Raw genomic sequence first — 18,707 nt, forward strand, 5'->3', positions numbered from 1 at the left:
ACCATGCCAGCCACATCTCCGCGCCAAGGCATGCCAGCCATGCCAGCCGCATCACCGCGCTAGTGGAAAACCATGCCAGCCACGTCTCCGCACCAAGGCATGCCAACCATGACAGCCGCACCGCCGTGCCAATGGCAAACCATGCCAACCACGCCTCCATGCCAAAGCCATGCACGACGCTGGCTGCCAAAACGAAGGGTTGCAATAATCAACGATTACCCTTCCATCTGAGATGCATATCTCAGCCGTCCAAGTTCACCACCCAACGCATGGCAAATTCCAGCCCAAGGCCAAACTTCACGGTTTATGCAAACCCTAACTTGGTCGCGCCTAACACATGCCAAAGCCATGCACGACGCTGGCTGCCAAAACGAAGGGTTGCAATAATCAACGGCTACCCTTCCATCTAAGATGCATATCTCAGCCGTACAAGTTAGCCACCCAACGCATGGAAACTTCCATCCCAAGGCCAAACGTCACGGTTTATGCAATCCCTAATTTGGCCGTGCCTAACACATGCCAAAGCCATGCACGATGCTGGCTGCCAAAACGAAGGGTTGCAATAATCAACGGCCACCCTTCCATCTGAGATTCATATCTCAGCCGTCCAAGTTAGCCACCCAACGCATGGAAACTTCCGTCCCAAGGCCAAACATCACGGTTTGCACCAAACCCTAATTTTTCCCGCGCCTAAACTATGCCAAAGCCATGCCGGCCCTACCACATGTCGCTAGCTGCCAAAAAGAAGGGTAGAAATAATCAACGGTTGTCCTTTCTTCTGAGATACAAATCTCAACCGTCCAAGTTCGCCACCGAAGGCATGCCAACCATGCCAACCATACCACATGTGCCAATGGCATGCCGTGCCAGCCACATCTCCGCACCAAGGCATGCCAATCATGCCGCACGTACCAATGGCATGTCATGCCGCATCTCCGCGCCAAGGCATGCCAACCATGCCACATGTGCCAATGACATGTCGTGCCAGCCACATCTCCGCGCTAAAGCATGTCAACCATGCCAGCCTTTCCTTCACGTCGCTGGCTGCCAAAACGAGAGGTTGCAACGATCAACAGCCGCCCTTCCATCTAAGATGCAGATCTTAGCCATCCAAGGTCACCAGCTAACGCGTGGCAACCTTTGCCCCAACGCCAAGTTATAATTTTGTCCGTGCCCAAACTATGCCAAAATCCTAGTTCTTGGCTGTGCCTAAACTATGCCAAAATCCTAGCTTGTCCACGCCTAACCATGTCAAAGCCATGCCGGCCATGCTTTCATGCCGCTGACTACCAAATGAAGGGTTGCAATAATCAACGGCTACCCTTCCTCTCAAGATACAAAATCTCGACCGTCGAGGGGCACCACCGAGCTGGCAAGTCTCCCAAGCTCAACTTTCCAAACATCAGCAACATGGTACACGTTTTCCACGAAAACACTCGAGACATCAACACATGTCACAAATTGGGGGATGCTCATTAGGGTATTGGTTTGGCGGTTTACATCGTGCGGCGTACATTGCGCCCGTTACAACACCGTGTCATAAGAATGAGGCGGTTAGTAAATACAGGGAGTAATGGTGAAATGCTTTCCTTCTCCTCCCATTTACTCATCCGTTTCTATTTTTTACGAGACCAGAGTACGTTTCACTTCGACTTGTATAATTAGGTCTTACTTATTTCCACCGAACAACAAGTTTTGGTCAGGAGTATACAACACTCAGAAATCACTTGTTAGCTTTCCCATCTGTTAGCTTTCAGTTTCTGATACAATACAAACAACTACTCTTCCAGAATCAACTATTCTGGTCTCAACACTCTCTTCGCTTCCCTCCCAAAAAGCAACCCTTCTCCTTCACTTTGTGACCGAAGCAAGTCTGGAACGACCATTTCTTGGTTTAGGAAGGATTTGTACATATTGATCTCTCGAATCTAAAGTACTCCCTTGCAGTACATTGTTTAGGGTTTAAGCTCGTTTATCACCCACAACACACGAAATTACCGAAACCAGCAGAAACTGTTTTCACCTTCAAACAATTGGCGACCATAGTGGGATATTAATCTCTCGGTTACAATATCAATTTCCAATTTCCGATCTCATACCTCAACCCGAACATCAAGGCGGTAGAAGCAAACGATCCACTCAGGGATCGACGACTCAGTTACCAGATGGCCCGATTACCAGTCATGACACGGCAAGGCATGACTGGGGACTTCCCAGAGGTTAGAAGCAAACGATCCGACCAGGGATCGACGACTCGGTTATCAGGTGGATCAGGGACGACTAGGGACTTTCCACGATCACGGCGGCGTTTCCCACAAAACTCGGACTTTCACCCGGAAGATTCATTTTTCGTTAGGAGATCCTAAAAACCGAGTAAGTCTTGCCTAGAAAAAATACATGGTCTACTACTTCAAATCTTCACAGAGATGATAAAACCGATAGCCATATTGTTCCCGTGTTTTATTTCGTGCTTTCTACTGTCGCACAACATTCACAATTCCATGGCTTTCCTGGGGTACTTATGCTACTTATAGTCATAACCAAAACAACATTATTCTAAAACAATTCATTCCAAAAGAATAATCCAAAACCCTCATAGATAACAGTTATCTATCAATTCAAATCAAACCATAAACCAAGCGCTTTGTTTGCCTTTCGGAAAAAAAAAAAAAAAAAAAAAAAGAGGAAATCCAACCCCTTTTATAGGCATAACACTTTTGGAATTTGAATAAGGAAAGGATTTCTTATTTGAGCTACGTATGGAAAGAGGCAACAGATCTCGCAAGAACAAGCCTCACGGTGCCCAACGGTCCACGCCACGCTAAGCCAGCGTCGTGTCAGGCCAACAGCCAACGCCCACGCCAAGCCAGCGCCCATTCCAAGCCGATCCAGCGCTAAAAACTTGCATCTTTCTGGCGCCAGCAGCTTGCATCCTTTCCGGCGCCAGCAGCTTGCATCCTTTCCGGAGCCAGCAGCTTGCATCCTTCAAGCGCCAGCAACTTGCATCCTTCCAGCGCTAACGACTTGCACCCTTCCAGCGCCATCTTCTCCGCTCCACAACCAGCCAAAGCAGCGCCATCCTCACCCTTCGAAACAACACCATGGCTCCAGCACTCCGTGATCAAAACCGTGCCATTTATGCACGATACACCTACGATCACCAGAACCAGAGCCGCTTCCACCACCCCAACGTTTCTTCAAGTATGACAGCTCCAACCGTCACCAGAGACACTGCTACTCCACCATCAGGGCAAGATACTGGAAGAGCCGGAAGAAGCCGGCCTCCTTTTACCACTGTTGGTTTGATGAAAATACAAAAGGTTCTCGTAAGGCTCAGACAGATGTGTTTATAACTCAGGAAGAGATACCTATTTCCTCAAGACACTGACGGAGCAGCCACCATAAGAGTCACGTAAACCCAAGAGGGATCCGAAAAAGAATACTTTTAAATCCGGCGCAGGCACTTCAGCAGGACGTGCGTTTATAGATGAAGAGGCTCGCGTTGCTCTTGAACGCCCAGTAGAAGGAAATCAGCAACCCTCCTGAGTTCACAGAGACCCTCTTCTCGTCAGGAGCTGCACGATTTTTGGGGACTTCGCCCACAAAGTCGTGCAGTCTATGATGAAACAGTTATGTGAGATTCTATATTTCTCCAAGGCGTAGCGTCAAGGCATATTTGCATCCTCAACCGCACTGCATCAGGAAAGCAGGTGTTTCCAGCCAGGGAAGCCGTTCCCAAACCTCAACCTCTCCTGGAAAGCACGGTCGATAGATGGAACTGGGGACTCCTAACCTCTGTTCACTTGAGGGATGTCGAGTTTGAAAGAACGCGGTCTCCGACTTCAACATGGTAACCGTCAAGGCTCTGAGAGTTGCAAGGCGCCGTTTCAACGTTCTCTCCAGAAGTGGCTCCGCTTCAACGTTCTCCAGCAGCGGATCCGCTTCAACGTTCGCTTCAACAGCCGTTCCGCTTCAACGTTCGCTCCAGCAGCCGCTCCGCTTCAGCGTTCTCTCTATAAGTTTCTCCAGGATCCGAAGCCGAAGCTTCAGCGCTTGGCTCCTTGATTTTCAACGTCCTCTCAAAGAGCCGAAGCCGCTTCAACACCACTCCTTCCTGCATAGGGTCGTGCCAACACACTCACCATGTCAAGTATCATGATCGCAACCAGCCAATCTTCGTAGTCATGGCCACCTTTTGATCCATCCCGCCAAAACTCGTGACCATGGACAGTTTTCTCGCTTACGCATCCAGCCAATACTTTTACTTCCATGGATGCCCATACAATTCCAACCAACCTACTTTGTTCCCACGCCAAGTTAGTCTCTTCGGATTACATCTTCTACCAAGAAATGTTGTCGCTCATTTGTTGATACCAGCCATAGCTTCACCGCAGCAGCAATCACTACAAAGGTAACCCGTACTCCTCCATATTTTAGTTCCACTTGGAAGAAGTAACAAAATCACCAGTACGAACACACGAGATGGTGATATCTTTATCATGGTCAACCCACTGACCATACAAGATGGAAACATGTAAAACATACTTGGGGACTGAGGATATACACGGAATCCCTTCACTGTCAAAGCTCAGAAGACACAGTCAACCAAAAGGCCATAGCCACAACAAGGTCATCTACTCTTCAAGGGGTAGCGTAAGAATATCATCAGCTCTCTGTCTAGAAGACGCCTTCAACACTTTACGAGGCCGCGGTGGATCCCAAGCCTGCTCAGAGGAAAACAACTTCAGAAACTAAAGAAAAATAAGACTGGGGACTGCTGATCGCAGTCCATCCCGACGAACATAAAAAACTCATGAGATAACTCCAAAGACGCGGCTGAAACATTTTCTTGAAGAAACAGAGGGAGCCACGATAAACAACATAACTCTCTCTTTCAGAACCTCTTCGTCATCCAGAATATTTCGTCCATGTGATATCCTGAGCATCCCAGCGTCACATCCAGAAGAGTACAATAAGCTTGTATCAAATCCCGTGGACATGGATTCGCGATGCAATGAAAGTAGGCTACACATAGGGACTACCAGCATGGGACGCTTTCACTCCCCTCAGCCTTGTTATTTCTGATTTCAACATCATCACTGCCGAAGTTTTACGAGCCGCATGAATTTCTCAACATGAAGCCGTACATGTGCATCGAAGACTCCAAAGGCACGCCACAAAGATACATTCACATATTCGGCCATACCATCAGATCTAACAAAAATATAACCGGGGACTGCTTACCGCATCCCATTCCATACGATAGTCCAAGATTCAGAAGCTGGTTCGAAGGATATCTCTTGGAACAAAGTCCTTGAAGACTTGATAGCATCACATCGGAAACATAATGTCTCCCAACTCATCTATTTCATCATGTGGCTTCGGAAGATTTCTAACATACAATCATCCACATCATATCATCATCGCGATCAGAAGGTCCAGACACTGAACAACCTAAAGTCAAGGATGGACCGACAACACAACCATAATTTCTAAGATTAGCCCTGACATAATCGTTGTCGAGCATATATTTCATCCATCCATCCCAAGAATGCAATGGAGTTTGGTAAATTTTGGGATCCACTGGATAGACACTGCAAACGAAAACACGGATACAGACGAGCAACAGAAAGCAGAAGAGGGTTGACACCTCTTTTCATGCGGGCGGAGTTTCTAGAGTTTGAAAAGAATAAAGGTTCCTTCTTTCTCCATGAACGAGAATAGATGACTGAGCGCGACTATGCCACCTCGGTCCCGCAACATCCCTCTTGATTTCTTCCTGTGTTTTACTGTCGGGATGTTTTCGCCTCCTAAACGAACTCAAAACCTAAATGGGAAAATTAGGCTAAGACCCAACCCATGGATAACCCATAATATGAGACCCTTAATTAAAAGAAGTTTAAATCTAGTCCCAGAGTTACTAAAAGACATTCATACCCTTTTATATATTGTCAAGCCCCAAATTAAATAAAATTTAAATTTAAGCCCAAAATTATTAAATCTAGGCCCAAAATTTTTAAAGTATAATGTGAATGTGTAAACAGAAGTTACACATGCATATGCCATGTGTATCCAGAAGTTACACATCCTTATGACATGTGTAATGCAAAGTTACATATCAAAAAATAGACATCAAAAGTAACGCATAAAAAAAGTACATGTATTACTTTAATATTCATTTATAATAATTTCTTAGCATGTGTAACTTAGCATGTGTAGCTAGAAGTTACACACGCATCTGTCTAGTGTAATTGAGAGTTACATATGCATCTATCTAGTGTAATTGAGAGTTACACATGCGTCTGATTTGTGTATTTAGCTTCAACACCAATTCCAGCGAGACCATTTAAGCAATTAGCTTTTATGAAGTTATCTGAAACCTGAAATATAACAATAAGCAATCTGCATGTTCCAGGAAAAAAAAAAGGGTCAAATACCACATAAAAGGAGGCAAAAGTTCGTAAACAGGTAAAATCTATGTAACCAGAAGTTACACATACAATCAACATGTGTAACTAGCAGTTACACATCTAATTAGCATGTGTAACTTCTAGTTACACATATATTTAGCATATGGGCTATGTACTAAACAGTTACACATGCATCACATGTGAACTTTTTTGGCTATAAAATCTGTTCATTTTAGCATGTGTAGAAAAGAGTTACACGTGCATCTGACTAGTGTAACTATAAGTTAAAAATGCATCTTACTAGCAAAAGATTCCATCAAAGCATCATACTAACAAGGTTCAAAGACAAGTTATATGATATTACAAGAACAATAGTTGATCCTAGATTCTCAGCACAATAAATCATACATGTCAGAGCTAAAAACAAGTTTTAAATGACACAGGGTAACTCACCATCAATTATATTATACCGAATGAGGGCCTGAATAAAAGACGCATGCAAGTCTCTAGAGCTGGCAAACAAGCCCAAAACCCGCGGGTTCACCCGGCCCGTAAAAACCCTAACCCGGCTCGGCTGGTTTCTAAACAAGCCGGGTTAGGGTTGGTAAATTGCAGGCCCGTGCACAAACGGGTTAACCCGGCCAGTCCCGCCAAAACCGCGGGTTCAGAATCAACCCCCCCTGGGTAACTAGGCAACTAGCTCTACACGTGGCGTCGCCCCTCCATACGTGTTCTAACTTCTCTACGCGTGGTATAAGAAAAAGAAAAACCTAGATAATTCCCTTTCGTTCGTTTCTCTAATTCTCTGAGAAGTGAACTCTGAAGAACTGTGAATCTCTAATTCTCAGAGTCTGAAGAACTCTGTCACTTCTCAATGTTCTCATCTTCTTCTTCTTAGCAACCTAAATCAATCGTGATTCGTGAGTCCGTGACTCTTGAGATTAAACATAAATCAATCGGATTCAGTTCATGTTAGCCTACAAGCGGAATTTGTTCTTTTGATTTGTGGATAACAAAAGAATCTCAATCATCAAAACTCAAAAGGTATTATTACTTTAATTTGCAGTCTATTTTCTTTTTGGATTGTTAATATAAAAACTTTTCTGATTTTGTGGTCTTATTAATCTAACTATTTGCAGTCAGTCTACCTTTGTGGTCTTATTAATCTGATTTTGAGTTTTTGACTATATGTATATCAGTATATGATTCTAGTTCTCAGTGATTTCGATTTTTGAATGTGTGAGGGTTTGTGTTAGTATAGATTTTATAGAATCATAGATGGATCTTATTGAAATATTGAATACTGATTAAGTACTGTTGTTGAACTTTTTTTTTAATGATTTTCTATGAATTGTGTGTGTTGGATTTGATTGATCATTATTTTTTCCCTAATTCTAGAAGGATACTTATTTGAATAGGTTCAATTATACACTACAGAAGAGCATTGTTTGATTGAAATGGAAGTAAAACCCATATGGGAATTTTGATAATTGGGTCCAGGGGGTTTCTAGGATCCCGCAGGGAAATTGGGTTTTGGCTTTATGTGTCTATGTTTGATTAGCTTAAGGAGAAGCTGACAAAGTTTCAGGGAGAATTCACCTGATTGAGAATCTAAGGATATGGGTAGTGACTACTAGTTAGGTTATGCTTAATGACTTGTATTTTGTACAAATTATCTGTACTTGGCTAAATCATCTCACTTCTTAGTTCACTTTTGAGATAGGTTTCTTTATTCATCTATCGGAGTACTCTTGTTGTTTGATTGTTTAGAACTCTGACCTATTCTTTGTGGCTCCATTATTCTAGGATGTCAAGTGTACAAGAACAGTATAACGATGTTATGAGTAGTGAGGATGACGATGTTGAAATGGTAGATTCTGAGAATGTCTCTGCAACTGTTGGTTGTGCACCTACAGCTATTTCAATTGGAAAGAAAGGAAACAATTCAAAGAAATCTCGACTTAGATCTGATGTTTGGGACTTTTTTGACCGCGTTAAAGAGAAAGATGGAACAGAGAAGGGAGTGTGTAAGGCTTGTAAATTTGGATATAAATATGAAAGCAGCAAAGGCGGAACCTCATCTATGAGAAGGCATGTGTGTCCTCAGCGTCAGTCTAAGGACATAGGGCAGATGATGTTATCTGCAAAGAACGGCCAGCTGTCTACCCGCGTACGCAAATTTGATCAAATGAAGTTCCGGGATCTTCTTTCAACATTACTCATTGCAAGAAACGTCCCATTTTCGTTGGTGGAATGGAAAGAATTTAGGGATATATGTGCTTATCTAAATGAGGATGCTAAACCAATATCAAGGAATACTGGGAAAGCTGATGTTATCAAAAGACATAAAACACGAAAAGAAGGTATTCGAAACATGTTGAAACTTGCTCCAGGTATGTTGCAGTCCAGAATTTCAAATTTCGGTGACATGTTTTGTTTCTTACTTTTGTATGTATGAGTGATTGATTATCATAATATTTGCTGATGTATGTGACTTATCCTTGCAGGTAGGAGGTGTCTAACATCTGACATGTGGACTTCTGTTACGACTACAGGGTATATAAGCTTAACTGTGCACTATCTTGATCAAAATTGGGAGTTAAAGAAGTATCTTCTGAATTTTTGTGAACTTCCACCACCTCATACAGGTTAAGCACTTAATTCATGACATCTTTTATTTTATCATGTGATATTTATATATTGCTTATTTGCTTTAGTCTTGAGATTTTCCACCACCTCATACAAGTGAATTACTTAATTGGGAGTTTTAACTTTTACCCATTCCACTCTTTGATAGGTGAAAATCTTTCTGCCATGCTATTTGCGATGATAGAAGATTGGGGAATTGAAGATAAAGTATCCAACATCACCTTGGATAACGCTGCAAATAACGGAGCTTGTGCTAGAATTATGCAAAGCAGACTTGTTGCGAAGAAGATCTTGTTTAACAAGGGAAAATACTTTCATGTGCGTTGTTGTGCTCACATCTTAGCTCTTATCGTAAAAGATGGACTTGTGAAGATTGATCCAGCTGTGCTTAAGATAAGAAAGTCTGTGAAGTCCCTTAAAAAGTCTCAAGTAAGAAAACAAAAATTCTTGGACATTGTTGATGCTTTAGGAATGTCTGGAACAAGAAGGGGTATTCGTCAAGACGTGAGCACAAGGTGGGTTTCTACTGTTATTTTGTTATACTTATACAGTTAGAGATTGTATTAATGTTTATAGTATACTCACTTGGTGTTGTTTTATACAGGTGGAATTCAACTTATCTCATGTTGGACAGCTGTCTTGTTTATAGAGTTGTTTTTGCTCATTTAAAGGAGGTGGATCCAGACTATGAAGACTGTCCAACTGATGAAGAATGGGAGAAAATTGAAGTTGTCACAAAGTTTCTCAAGACATTTTATGATCTCACGACTTTATTTTCTGGTAGTAAGTATCCTACTTCCAATCTTTATTTTGAAGGAGTTTGTCGAGTTCAGGTGTTACTCAAAAAAGAAAGTACAAATGATATTGATTACATTAGGGAGATGGTAAAAGAGATGCAAGAAAAATTTAACAGTTATTGGACGAACTTGAGTCCTATATTGGCTATTGCACTTGTGTTAGATCTTAGATATAAACTTCATTATCTGAACTTTGCTTACTCCAAGTTGTATCCTGATGTAAGAGTACTAGAAAGAAAAGTTAATGATGTGTGTGATGAAATGAAAAAACTTTATAATGAGTATTGCATCTTTTCAAGAGCTTCTGGAATTGGAACTCAGAATTTGGGTACTCAAACCGATGGGAATTCTGCCCATCAAGGAAGTGAGTGGTACGAGGTAATTTTGAAGCTTATTTATTACGTACATGTGGTCTTGTATTATTTTGTGTTTTATCTGTGTGTGTTTGTGAAGTTCTTGTACTTCACAAAGTTGGCAAAATATAGAGACACACTGACAGGAATATTTTGCCAACTTTTATGCAGGAATACGCTGCAGCACAGGAAAATGGTGGTGGTGATCTACAATCTGACTTGTCAGAGTTAGATCTATATCTTAGTGAGAAACATCCTTGTAAACGGAATCCATCATTCGACATCCTAATGTATTGGAAAGGCCAGGAGCAACGATTTCCAGTTCTTTCAAGAATGGCTGGGGACATCTTGTCAATTCCTATTTCAACCGTCGCTTCAGAATCTGCATTTAGTATTGGCGGAAGGGTAATTGATCGATTTCGGAGTTCCTTATTACCTGAAAATGCTGAGGCGGTGATAACAACTCGTGATTGGGACCTTGGAGTTGGTAAGTGCCTATATTGCATTTAGTTGAATATCTAAATTTCATATTTAACTTCGATGGTTTTTATCCATGTAGGAAAAGAAGATTTGGATGAGGAAAATGGGCTTATTGGAGAAGATGTATTAGGATTTGAACTTGGTGTATTGGAGGATGAGGCATTGGAGGATGGCGAAGTAAGTTTTTATGCGTCTAATTAGTATGCGTAGTTGCATACTTCTTCAATATAAAGCGGGGTAAATATGCAAATTCTGACTTGTTTCTTTTCTTTTGTTTGATTTATTTTTGCTTGGAATTACAGATTCATAATAATGATTAGTTGGAGCAACTCAAAGATAGACATGGAAAATGAGAATGTTTTTTTGGACAAATTGTTTTTTGGACAGACAGTTATCACAGTGTCTCCAAATTTTGTATAGAAAAGAGATTGGAGATGTTTTTTTGGACAGTTATCAGTTTTTGGTTTAACCACAATATATATTTTGTGCAGGATCTATGGTATGGTAAAATGGTATATTGGTATTACTAGTTACTACGGTATCGATTCTCAAAGGGTATTTTTCTTTGTTGAACTGTGTAATTGTAACTGTGACTGACTGTGTAACTGGTATAATGGTATTAGTATTACTATTAAACAGTTGTTACTTGTTAAGATTTTCAATTTTATCATTTTGTTTCACTAGATTTTTAAATTTTGATAGTGTCACTAGTGAATCTGTTGTTGATTGAAAATTTGAAATGAATCTAAATATGAAATGAGTTATGTGAATGTTATGTTAGGTTGCAGCAGTCTTGCCCAGAAAACAGTGAATACTCTGTCGGACAATTCAGATCTGACATACGGGCGGGCTAACCCGTGAGCCCGCAAGTTCAGCCCGTTACGGGTACGGGTTGAAGAAATACTAACCCGCGAAGAATTTCCACCCGCGGGTTTCGACCCGTATTAACCCGAACCCGTAGAACCCGTAACGGGCCAGCCACGGCCCGCCCGGTTGCCAGCTCTACAAGTCTCACAAGTTTGTTCTACATATAGTTGTCATGCAAAGTAATAAGACAAAAAGGTACCATAATATCATATTAAAATGAAGTATTTGCTCTTCTTGTTAGATGAAATCTCCTGAATTGCAATCACACTACGAAAAAGTTGTTTTTATGGTTGGATCCTAATAACAAGGCAACTTAAAAAGGAAAAAAATGCAAAACTGGCAAATAAACTTCTTTACTAATTTGCAGGAACTAAGTGAATAAATTACAATTAAGAGATCAGTTGCAATAAGAACTTAAATAGATGTATAATACGACTTGTGTAACATGATACGACTTGTGTAACCGGAAGTTACACATGCATATGGCATGTGTAATCGGAAGTTATACATCCAATTAGATAGTGTAACTAGCAGTCACACATTCAGTTAGTATATCCTCGGACATAACTGAGGATCAACAACAACAACGTATGGCATACTTCAGTATAATAAAAAGAATAGTATCATCAAGTATGAGACTCATGCATGATACCAATCTAAAAGTAAATTCACTAGAAAATTTTAAAAACTTTTTCTAGTACTTCCAGATGCTACTGTTGCGTCATTTTTCCACAATTTATCCATGTCCAAATGAAACACATGAATATAAGAGGGACAAGTACCTTAATACGAAGCTGTAAGTACTTGACATAGTCAACGATATCATCCATGAGCAAAGGATCATCACTGATCACCTTGAAAATAACCAACATCCTTATCCATCCAGGCATAAACTGCTAGAGTGTCATGTCAGTGCAGCTGATGAATCCAACTGTAACCAACTTCCTAATGTGTTTCCCTGCACAAAACAACACAAAACTAGTATATTAGCAGACGAGTTTCAATTAGATCAGCAGGTATGCCTCTAAGAACTGCATATGCATATCCCATCAAATTAGCATGTGTAACTACAAGTTACATATCTAATTAGCATGTGTAACTAGTAGATACACATCTAATTAGCATGTATAACTAGTATATACACATCTATTTAGCTTGTGTACCTAGAAGTTACACATTTAATTAAGTTTATCAAAGTGAAGGACAAAAACACTTACATAAACATTTAAGCAAAAAAAAAAAAAAATAAGCAGAAAAAGGAGGGGGAGATAAAACTAGAGCGGAACCCTAAGATCCCAGCAGGACTTGTCAACCTTCATACCTACATTCTGCATAATCGCCATGTTAGAAACAGATCTCTAAGCGCCAAAAACTTCAGTCTCGACTTCTGCTGGTGTTTCCTCAGCAGGCCTGTCAACCTCCACACCCACATCTTGCAGTGCTCTGCTTCGTCGTCTCTTATATTGAGAAACACATCGTACAAAATTTTCTGAATAAAAAAAATAGTTCCTCATGAAAAATACAAATCATAATACAAAATATTCACATACATTCCACCATTCGTGTTGGATGATTTAGATATTGTAAGATGCAAATTAAACGTCAAAAACCAAAAACAACGTTGGTCCTTCCTTTTTACCCATTTTGGGCCTTCGAGAATTGGGATATCTGGCAGTTTGGAATTCATCTGAGAAGATAACCAAAAGAAGATGTTTTCAGATGAGAGTCCTAGTTAATAAAACCAGTTCCATGGGTGGTGTTGAAAGAATAGTTTCTTACCGAGCAAGTACAAGTCACCTTCTATGTAGTATTTGACAGCAACCTCAGAGGCCAGCCGTTTTTTCAACTCATCTGGATCAATGAAATAAGAAACCACTAAGAAACAAATTATTATACTGGACCACTGTGGTCTGCAAGCTTCTTAATATAGGAAAGAAGAAGGGGACAGAAATAAAAGACACAACTTCTTTTGCTAGCCAACACAAATGGCATATTGAATTTTCACATCCAAGATACTAAATTTATAATTGCAACCAGCAGTCCTGCCAGAGTGCTGGTCCCAGCAGGGACTAAAATACCTCCTTTTGTTTAGAGCTACTTTATCATTATGTTAGATAAACTACGGATTTATCAATAAATCCTTGTATACAATTTTTTAGTTACCAAATTTAATCAACATTACGACTATCAGGCATAATCATAATACATGCCTCCTTGAAGCTTTAAGAACTTGTCATAAGTTTCAAAAGCATGCATCTCTACACATTCAGAAAAATGATCTGAGAAAAAAAATTGACGACACTTGATACTTTTCAAACTTCGGGACTAATCCAAGCAGTAAGCCCCTTAAGCAGGTCAAGAACACATAAAAGTGCAAGTAAAGAGGTACACTTAAAATTTGTCATATGCTACTTACAAGCCATTCTTGGGCTTATCATATACATCACCACTATCATGAAATAGTAGAATACTGCAATGTGTTGGGCAAGAAAGCGGTCAAACCACCAGGAATTTCCCCCAAGTTCCTGCACAAAAGAAGGTGAGGTGAAATGATACGAGAGTAACTTGTGAAGGGGAATTTTCTGAATTGAACTGCATAGCATCTGAGTGGTAACAAGTATAAATGAATTTCCAACCACTAATGAGGCTTTGCCTGGGTTATATGAGGTGCTACAACATGATATAACAAAAAAAAATTATGATTTCCTTTCCTGCAATATACTCCTTAATGACTTAACTGTCCATATGGTAAAGACCATATTCATTTAAGCAATGGGTTTAAATTGGTTTCAGACCATTGATACCACATTTCAAGCATGTGCCTATTGGTCGGGTTCAAAATTCACATATAATTTTGATAAGTGCTTGTAATGGCATATGCATTGGCCCCAAACATTCACTCATGTAGTCAAATCATTAAGCAAGGCAACAATGCATGAAGAAGTCAAAACTGCTCAAAGTACGATATGAGACCAAATGGGTACGCAATCAGCTAACAGATAATAAGAGGTAAAATAAGGAGATTAGAGGGTTGCGTGATAAATGGTCGCACCTCCATGATAAGTAGGTGATGCATCTCATTCCAGCTTTCAGCAAAATGCACTTTCAAATAATCCGCTCTTCTCCACCAACCAAAAGTCTCGTACAGGTGTAGAACATACATAAACACTGAATCACAACAAACAACATGCCACAATTAGCAAGTACAAAGTCTTCCTATACCAATGGGGATATGAAATACCGAAGAAACTCATATTCCAGGCGTACATAAAGCTTTCAATAACAAATGATAGGGATAATTGTGTACTCAGCCATAGGCACATATTGCCTATCATCTACTAAATTGGCTCGGTAAATTCAAAAGAGGCCATTATACCTAGTTTACTAATATTGATGACTAGGATATTGGTTAGCAAGGTTGATCAACAATTAATCAGATAGTTGCACCTTCGTGTTTGTTCTCCTAAACTTTTTAAAGAACCGAGCACATGACCTTGAATACTAAGTCCTGATTTAGAATGTTAAGAAAGCCAACAATTCTACAATAAAGGCACTGTTAAAAAAAATATTAACCAAGGGTTTAAGAAATGTAGCACACACCGAAATAAGGAACTCTAGCAATGGTTTCGAGTACAAAGAATCTTGCATAATCTCTGTAACTGTAGAAAACATCAAGTATCTTTATCACTGAATGTTGTGTATTAAAAGAAAGAAAGATAAACCCAAAGAAGGCACAAAATATTCATGCTGAGAAGAAAAAAGAGCTTCAACCGCTCATTGTAGAATCTTCACGGAAAATGTATATATAGGTCTTTTAAATTGTAATAGATTAAAAACATTTAAAAACACCTACAAGTATTCCAACATTCGTAATTTCTCTAAAGAGGCAAGTAATTTACCGTAAGAGAAATATTCACTGATTGTTCAACCTTTATAGCCCATCTCTCCAAAACAGATGAGGATGTATCCTCACCAGTATCCTCTGCACTTGCGCTTCCTTTTCTGTCATCTCCTGGGAAACTTTTGCATTGGAACGACTCCTCTACTTTGACCTTTTCCTCATCATCTTGCAATATTGTTCTGTTCCGATCTGAATAGAAAAACTAAAACAGAAAATTAAAACCTAATCAAACTAATAAGAAAATAGAACTATTAAATGAGAAAAACATATAGAATCAATCGAAAACCTTACCTGAAGTAGCTTCCAAACAACAAATTGGAATCAGCTGATTGATTTGAATTCGTAGTTGTTAAACCTATTTGAATCAAATCGATTACATGATATGTCTTCGAATCAACTGAAAAATCCAGATTAAAGGAGACAGATCAAATCGATTGGATGATTGAGCTGCTAAATCGATAAACTAATCTATAAATCAAATGAGAAGAAAGAAAACCCTAGAAAAATCTGTGTAGGTTTGGTCTGAGAGTCAATCTAAAAACTAAAAATGAATGATTGATTTTGTTCATCGGTTTGTAGTCATCAGCAGAGATCGATAAAGCTAAAATCATTCCTCTCTGTAATCGTTTTCTCATGTTTGATATTAAAACCGTAAAATTCTTCGGAGCAGAGACGAGAGAGAAGTGAGAGAAAGTGAAAATGAAAATGAATCTCGAAATGAAACCTATAGCCTATTTCATTAGGTATATATAGTAAAGGGTATTTTTGGTATTACGAATTTTCTCAAACCCTAAACTTTATTAGCAAGCCCTGAAATCTAAAGTTCTGGGTAGGGATGTTCATGGTCGGTTTTGGTTCGGTTTCTAGCCAAACCAAAACCGAAACCAATACTATTGGTTTCTAAAAATCTAAACCAAACCAATCCATTAACCATTGGTTTGGTTTCCAAATGGTTCCAGTTGGTTTCGGTTTGTCCCAGTGGTTTTTGGTTAACCAATAATTATGTCAAACCAAAAAAAAAAAACACAAATCTACAGATAAAAAAATCGTAGTTGCCGATAGTATTGGTTTACACAAATTTACAGACAAAAAAATACAAAAAATATCAAGAATAGTTAAAGCTTACTCTAATTCTAGAGATCAAAAGAAGATATATAATATATCTTAATTTAGTTATTGACAAATAAAAAAGAAGGAAGACGGGAAGAAAAAAGTCGAGTAACACCGGCTGTAGTTGGGGGTGGAGAAGGGAGGCGACTAAGAGAAGGAGAAAGAGAAAGAGGGAGAGTATCATAATGAAATACTAAATTTAGGGTTTCTATTTATCCTCTAAATCAATGGGTAGAATCTAGGGGTGTAAATAATACCCGAAAATACTCGGCCTTCCTGTATCTGCCCGAGCCCGACTGTATCCGAAGTATCCCAAAGCCTGTTATGGCCCGTCATGGACCACCCGACCTGGCCTGAATTAATTTATTGGACGGTCTCGGGCTTTGCGATTAATTATGATACCCGGCCTGATACCCGGCCTGGTGCCGGCCTGAAAATCTTCTATGTGCCATTAATCATTTAATATCCTCTTAAAAGACTTAAAAGTTACAATTTTATAATTGTCAATTTTGTGTCAAGAAAAATAAAATATATAATTGTTTTTTTACTTATAATTAACCTTTTCAAAACATTAATGGTAATATATTTTCTTATTAGAAAGTTTATTGTACTCTAATTAATTATTTATTATAGGCTAAAATTAAATATTTGTCAGTGTAATTTAAATATAAAATAATACTATCACTTATGATATGCGCTGTTGGAAAGGAAAGGATATTGTATTTAATACCGTTCATTTGAAAATTTAAACTTAAAAAAAAAAAATCAAAATAGTGGTCTGTCCGGCCCGATCTGGCCTGCCCGTATAAAAATTGGGCTTTGGGCGGTCTTTGGGTAGCAAATTATCTACTTGTGCCCGGCCTGTCCGGCCTGAATTTGTTTACGGGCTCATAAATATTAAGCCTGGCCTGCCCGGCCTGTCTTAGTTTTTGGGTCGGGCGGCCCGGCCTGCCCGAATTTACACCCCTAGTAGAATCTAATACTTGTAAATTAAAGGTAGAAACTAAGTTTAAAAATTAATCGGTTTTCTAATGGTTTTTGGTTCGGTTTTAGAGGTCAAACCAAACCAAAACCAACACTATCGGTTTTCCACTTTCTACACCGTAACCAATCCATTAATAAATGGTTCGGTTTGGTTTCTTCCTAATTGGTCTGGTTTGGTCCGGTTCCAGCGAAAAACCGAAACCATGTTCAGCCCTAGTTCTGGGCCTAAAAATATTAAAAAGTGAAAGTATGGAGTTGATAGGAGAGGCTCCATTTAATGGTATTAAACCCATATAGTAGGGGGTTCTGGTATTTTTCACAACCTAAATATTCTCGCATGAGGAGGTAGGAAATTCTTTTCCGACCATAATAGAGGGGCGGACCGTCAAAATCCGAGTTCGTATGAGAATTCTACAACGATTTTACTAAGGGGCGTTAATTAGGGTTTCTGTATGCCAAACCCTAATTTAGACAAAGTTGTCATCATTCCACGAAAATGAAGCCAGCACTCAAGCCAGCGCCCGCGCCAAGTTTATGATAGCGGCTCCTTTCCAAGCCGACTAATGCTGACGGCTCCCTTTCCAAGCAGACCAATGCTGAAGGCTCCCTTCCAAGCCGACCAATGCCGACGGCTCCATTCTTAGCCAGTACAACGTCTGCGGCTCCGTTCCAAGCCAATCCAACGCCTGCGGCTCCATTCTTAGCCAGTACAACGTCTGCGGCTCCGTTCCAAGCCAATCCAACTCCTGCGGCTCCATTCCTAGCTAGTACAACGTCTGCGGCTCCATTCCAAGCCAGTACAACGTCTGCGGCTCCATTCCTAGCCAGTACAATGTCTGCGGCTCCATTCCAAGCCAGTACAACGCCTGCGGCTCCATTACTAGCCAGTACGACGTCTGCGGCTCCATTCCAAGCCAATCCAACACTGACGGCTCCATTCCAGGCCAGGCCAATACCAACGGCTTGCCAAGACAAGCCAGCAATGCCAACGGCTCGCTAAACCAACAACTCTGCGTTTCCTAGCCTAGCCAAGATGGCGCACGGCCAAGCCAAGTCAACGCCAACTGTTTGCATCACCGCCAACAAACACCTCTACCACTCTGCAGCTTAGCTAGCAGCACCACAAGAAGAATCTACGCAAGGCCGCCAACACGAG

General features: G+C 40.2%; 1 protein-coding gene across 7 annotated transcripts; it reads right to left on the reverse strand.

Annotated features, from left to right (window-relative positions):
• Positions 1-6,287: 6,287 nt before the first annotated feature.
• LOC113289948 (ubiquinol oxidase 4, chloroplastic/chromoplastic-like) lies at positions 6,288-16,163 on the reverse strand. Of its 7 annotated transcripts, none has more exons than XR_003331287.1 (9): positions 15,749-16,163; positions 15,456-15,646; positions 15,157-15,215; positions 14,609-14,724; positions 13,973-14,081; positions 13,336-13,407; positions 12,878-13,243; positions 12,339-12,514; positions 6,288-6,402 (listed from the first exon to the last, which is right to left on the reverse strand). XR_003331287.1 is itself a non-coding variant. In XM_026539389.1 (9 exons), exons 4-8 carry the CDS (start codon positions 14,717-14,719, stop codon positions 12,915-12,917), a joined length of 471 nt encoding a protein of 156 aa, XP_026395174.1. In that variant the 5' UTR covers positions 14,720-14,724; positions 15,157-15,215; positions 15,456-15,646; positions 15,749-16,163; the 3' UTR covers positions 11,890-12,514; positions 12,882-12,914. The 7 variants fall into 7 exon arrangements, 4 of the variants coding, with proteins under 4 accessions (XP_026395174.1, XP_026395172.1, XP_026395173.1 ...); XR_003331286.1 differs by lacking the exon at positions 6,288-6,402 and adding an exon at positions 11,890-12,123; XM_026539389.1 differs by lacking the exon at positions 6,288-6,402 and having other exon boundaries at positions 11,890-12,514; positions 12,882-13,045; positions 13,196-13,243.
• Positions 16,164-18,707: the final 2,544 nt, after the last annotated feature.

The sequence above is a fragment of the Papaver somniferum genome, chromosome 6 (genome assembly GCF_003573695.1).
Source record: "Papaver somniferum cultivar HN1 chromosome 6, ASM357369v1, whole genome shotgun sequence".
NCBI lineage: Eukaryota > Viridiplantae > Streptophyta > Magnoliopsida > Ranunculales > Papaveraceae > Papaver > Papaver somniferum.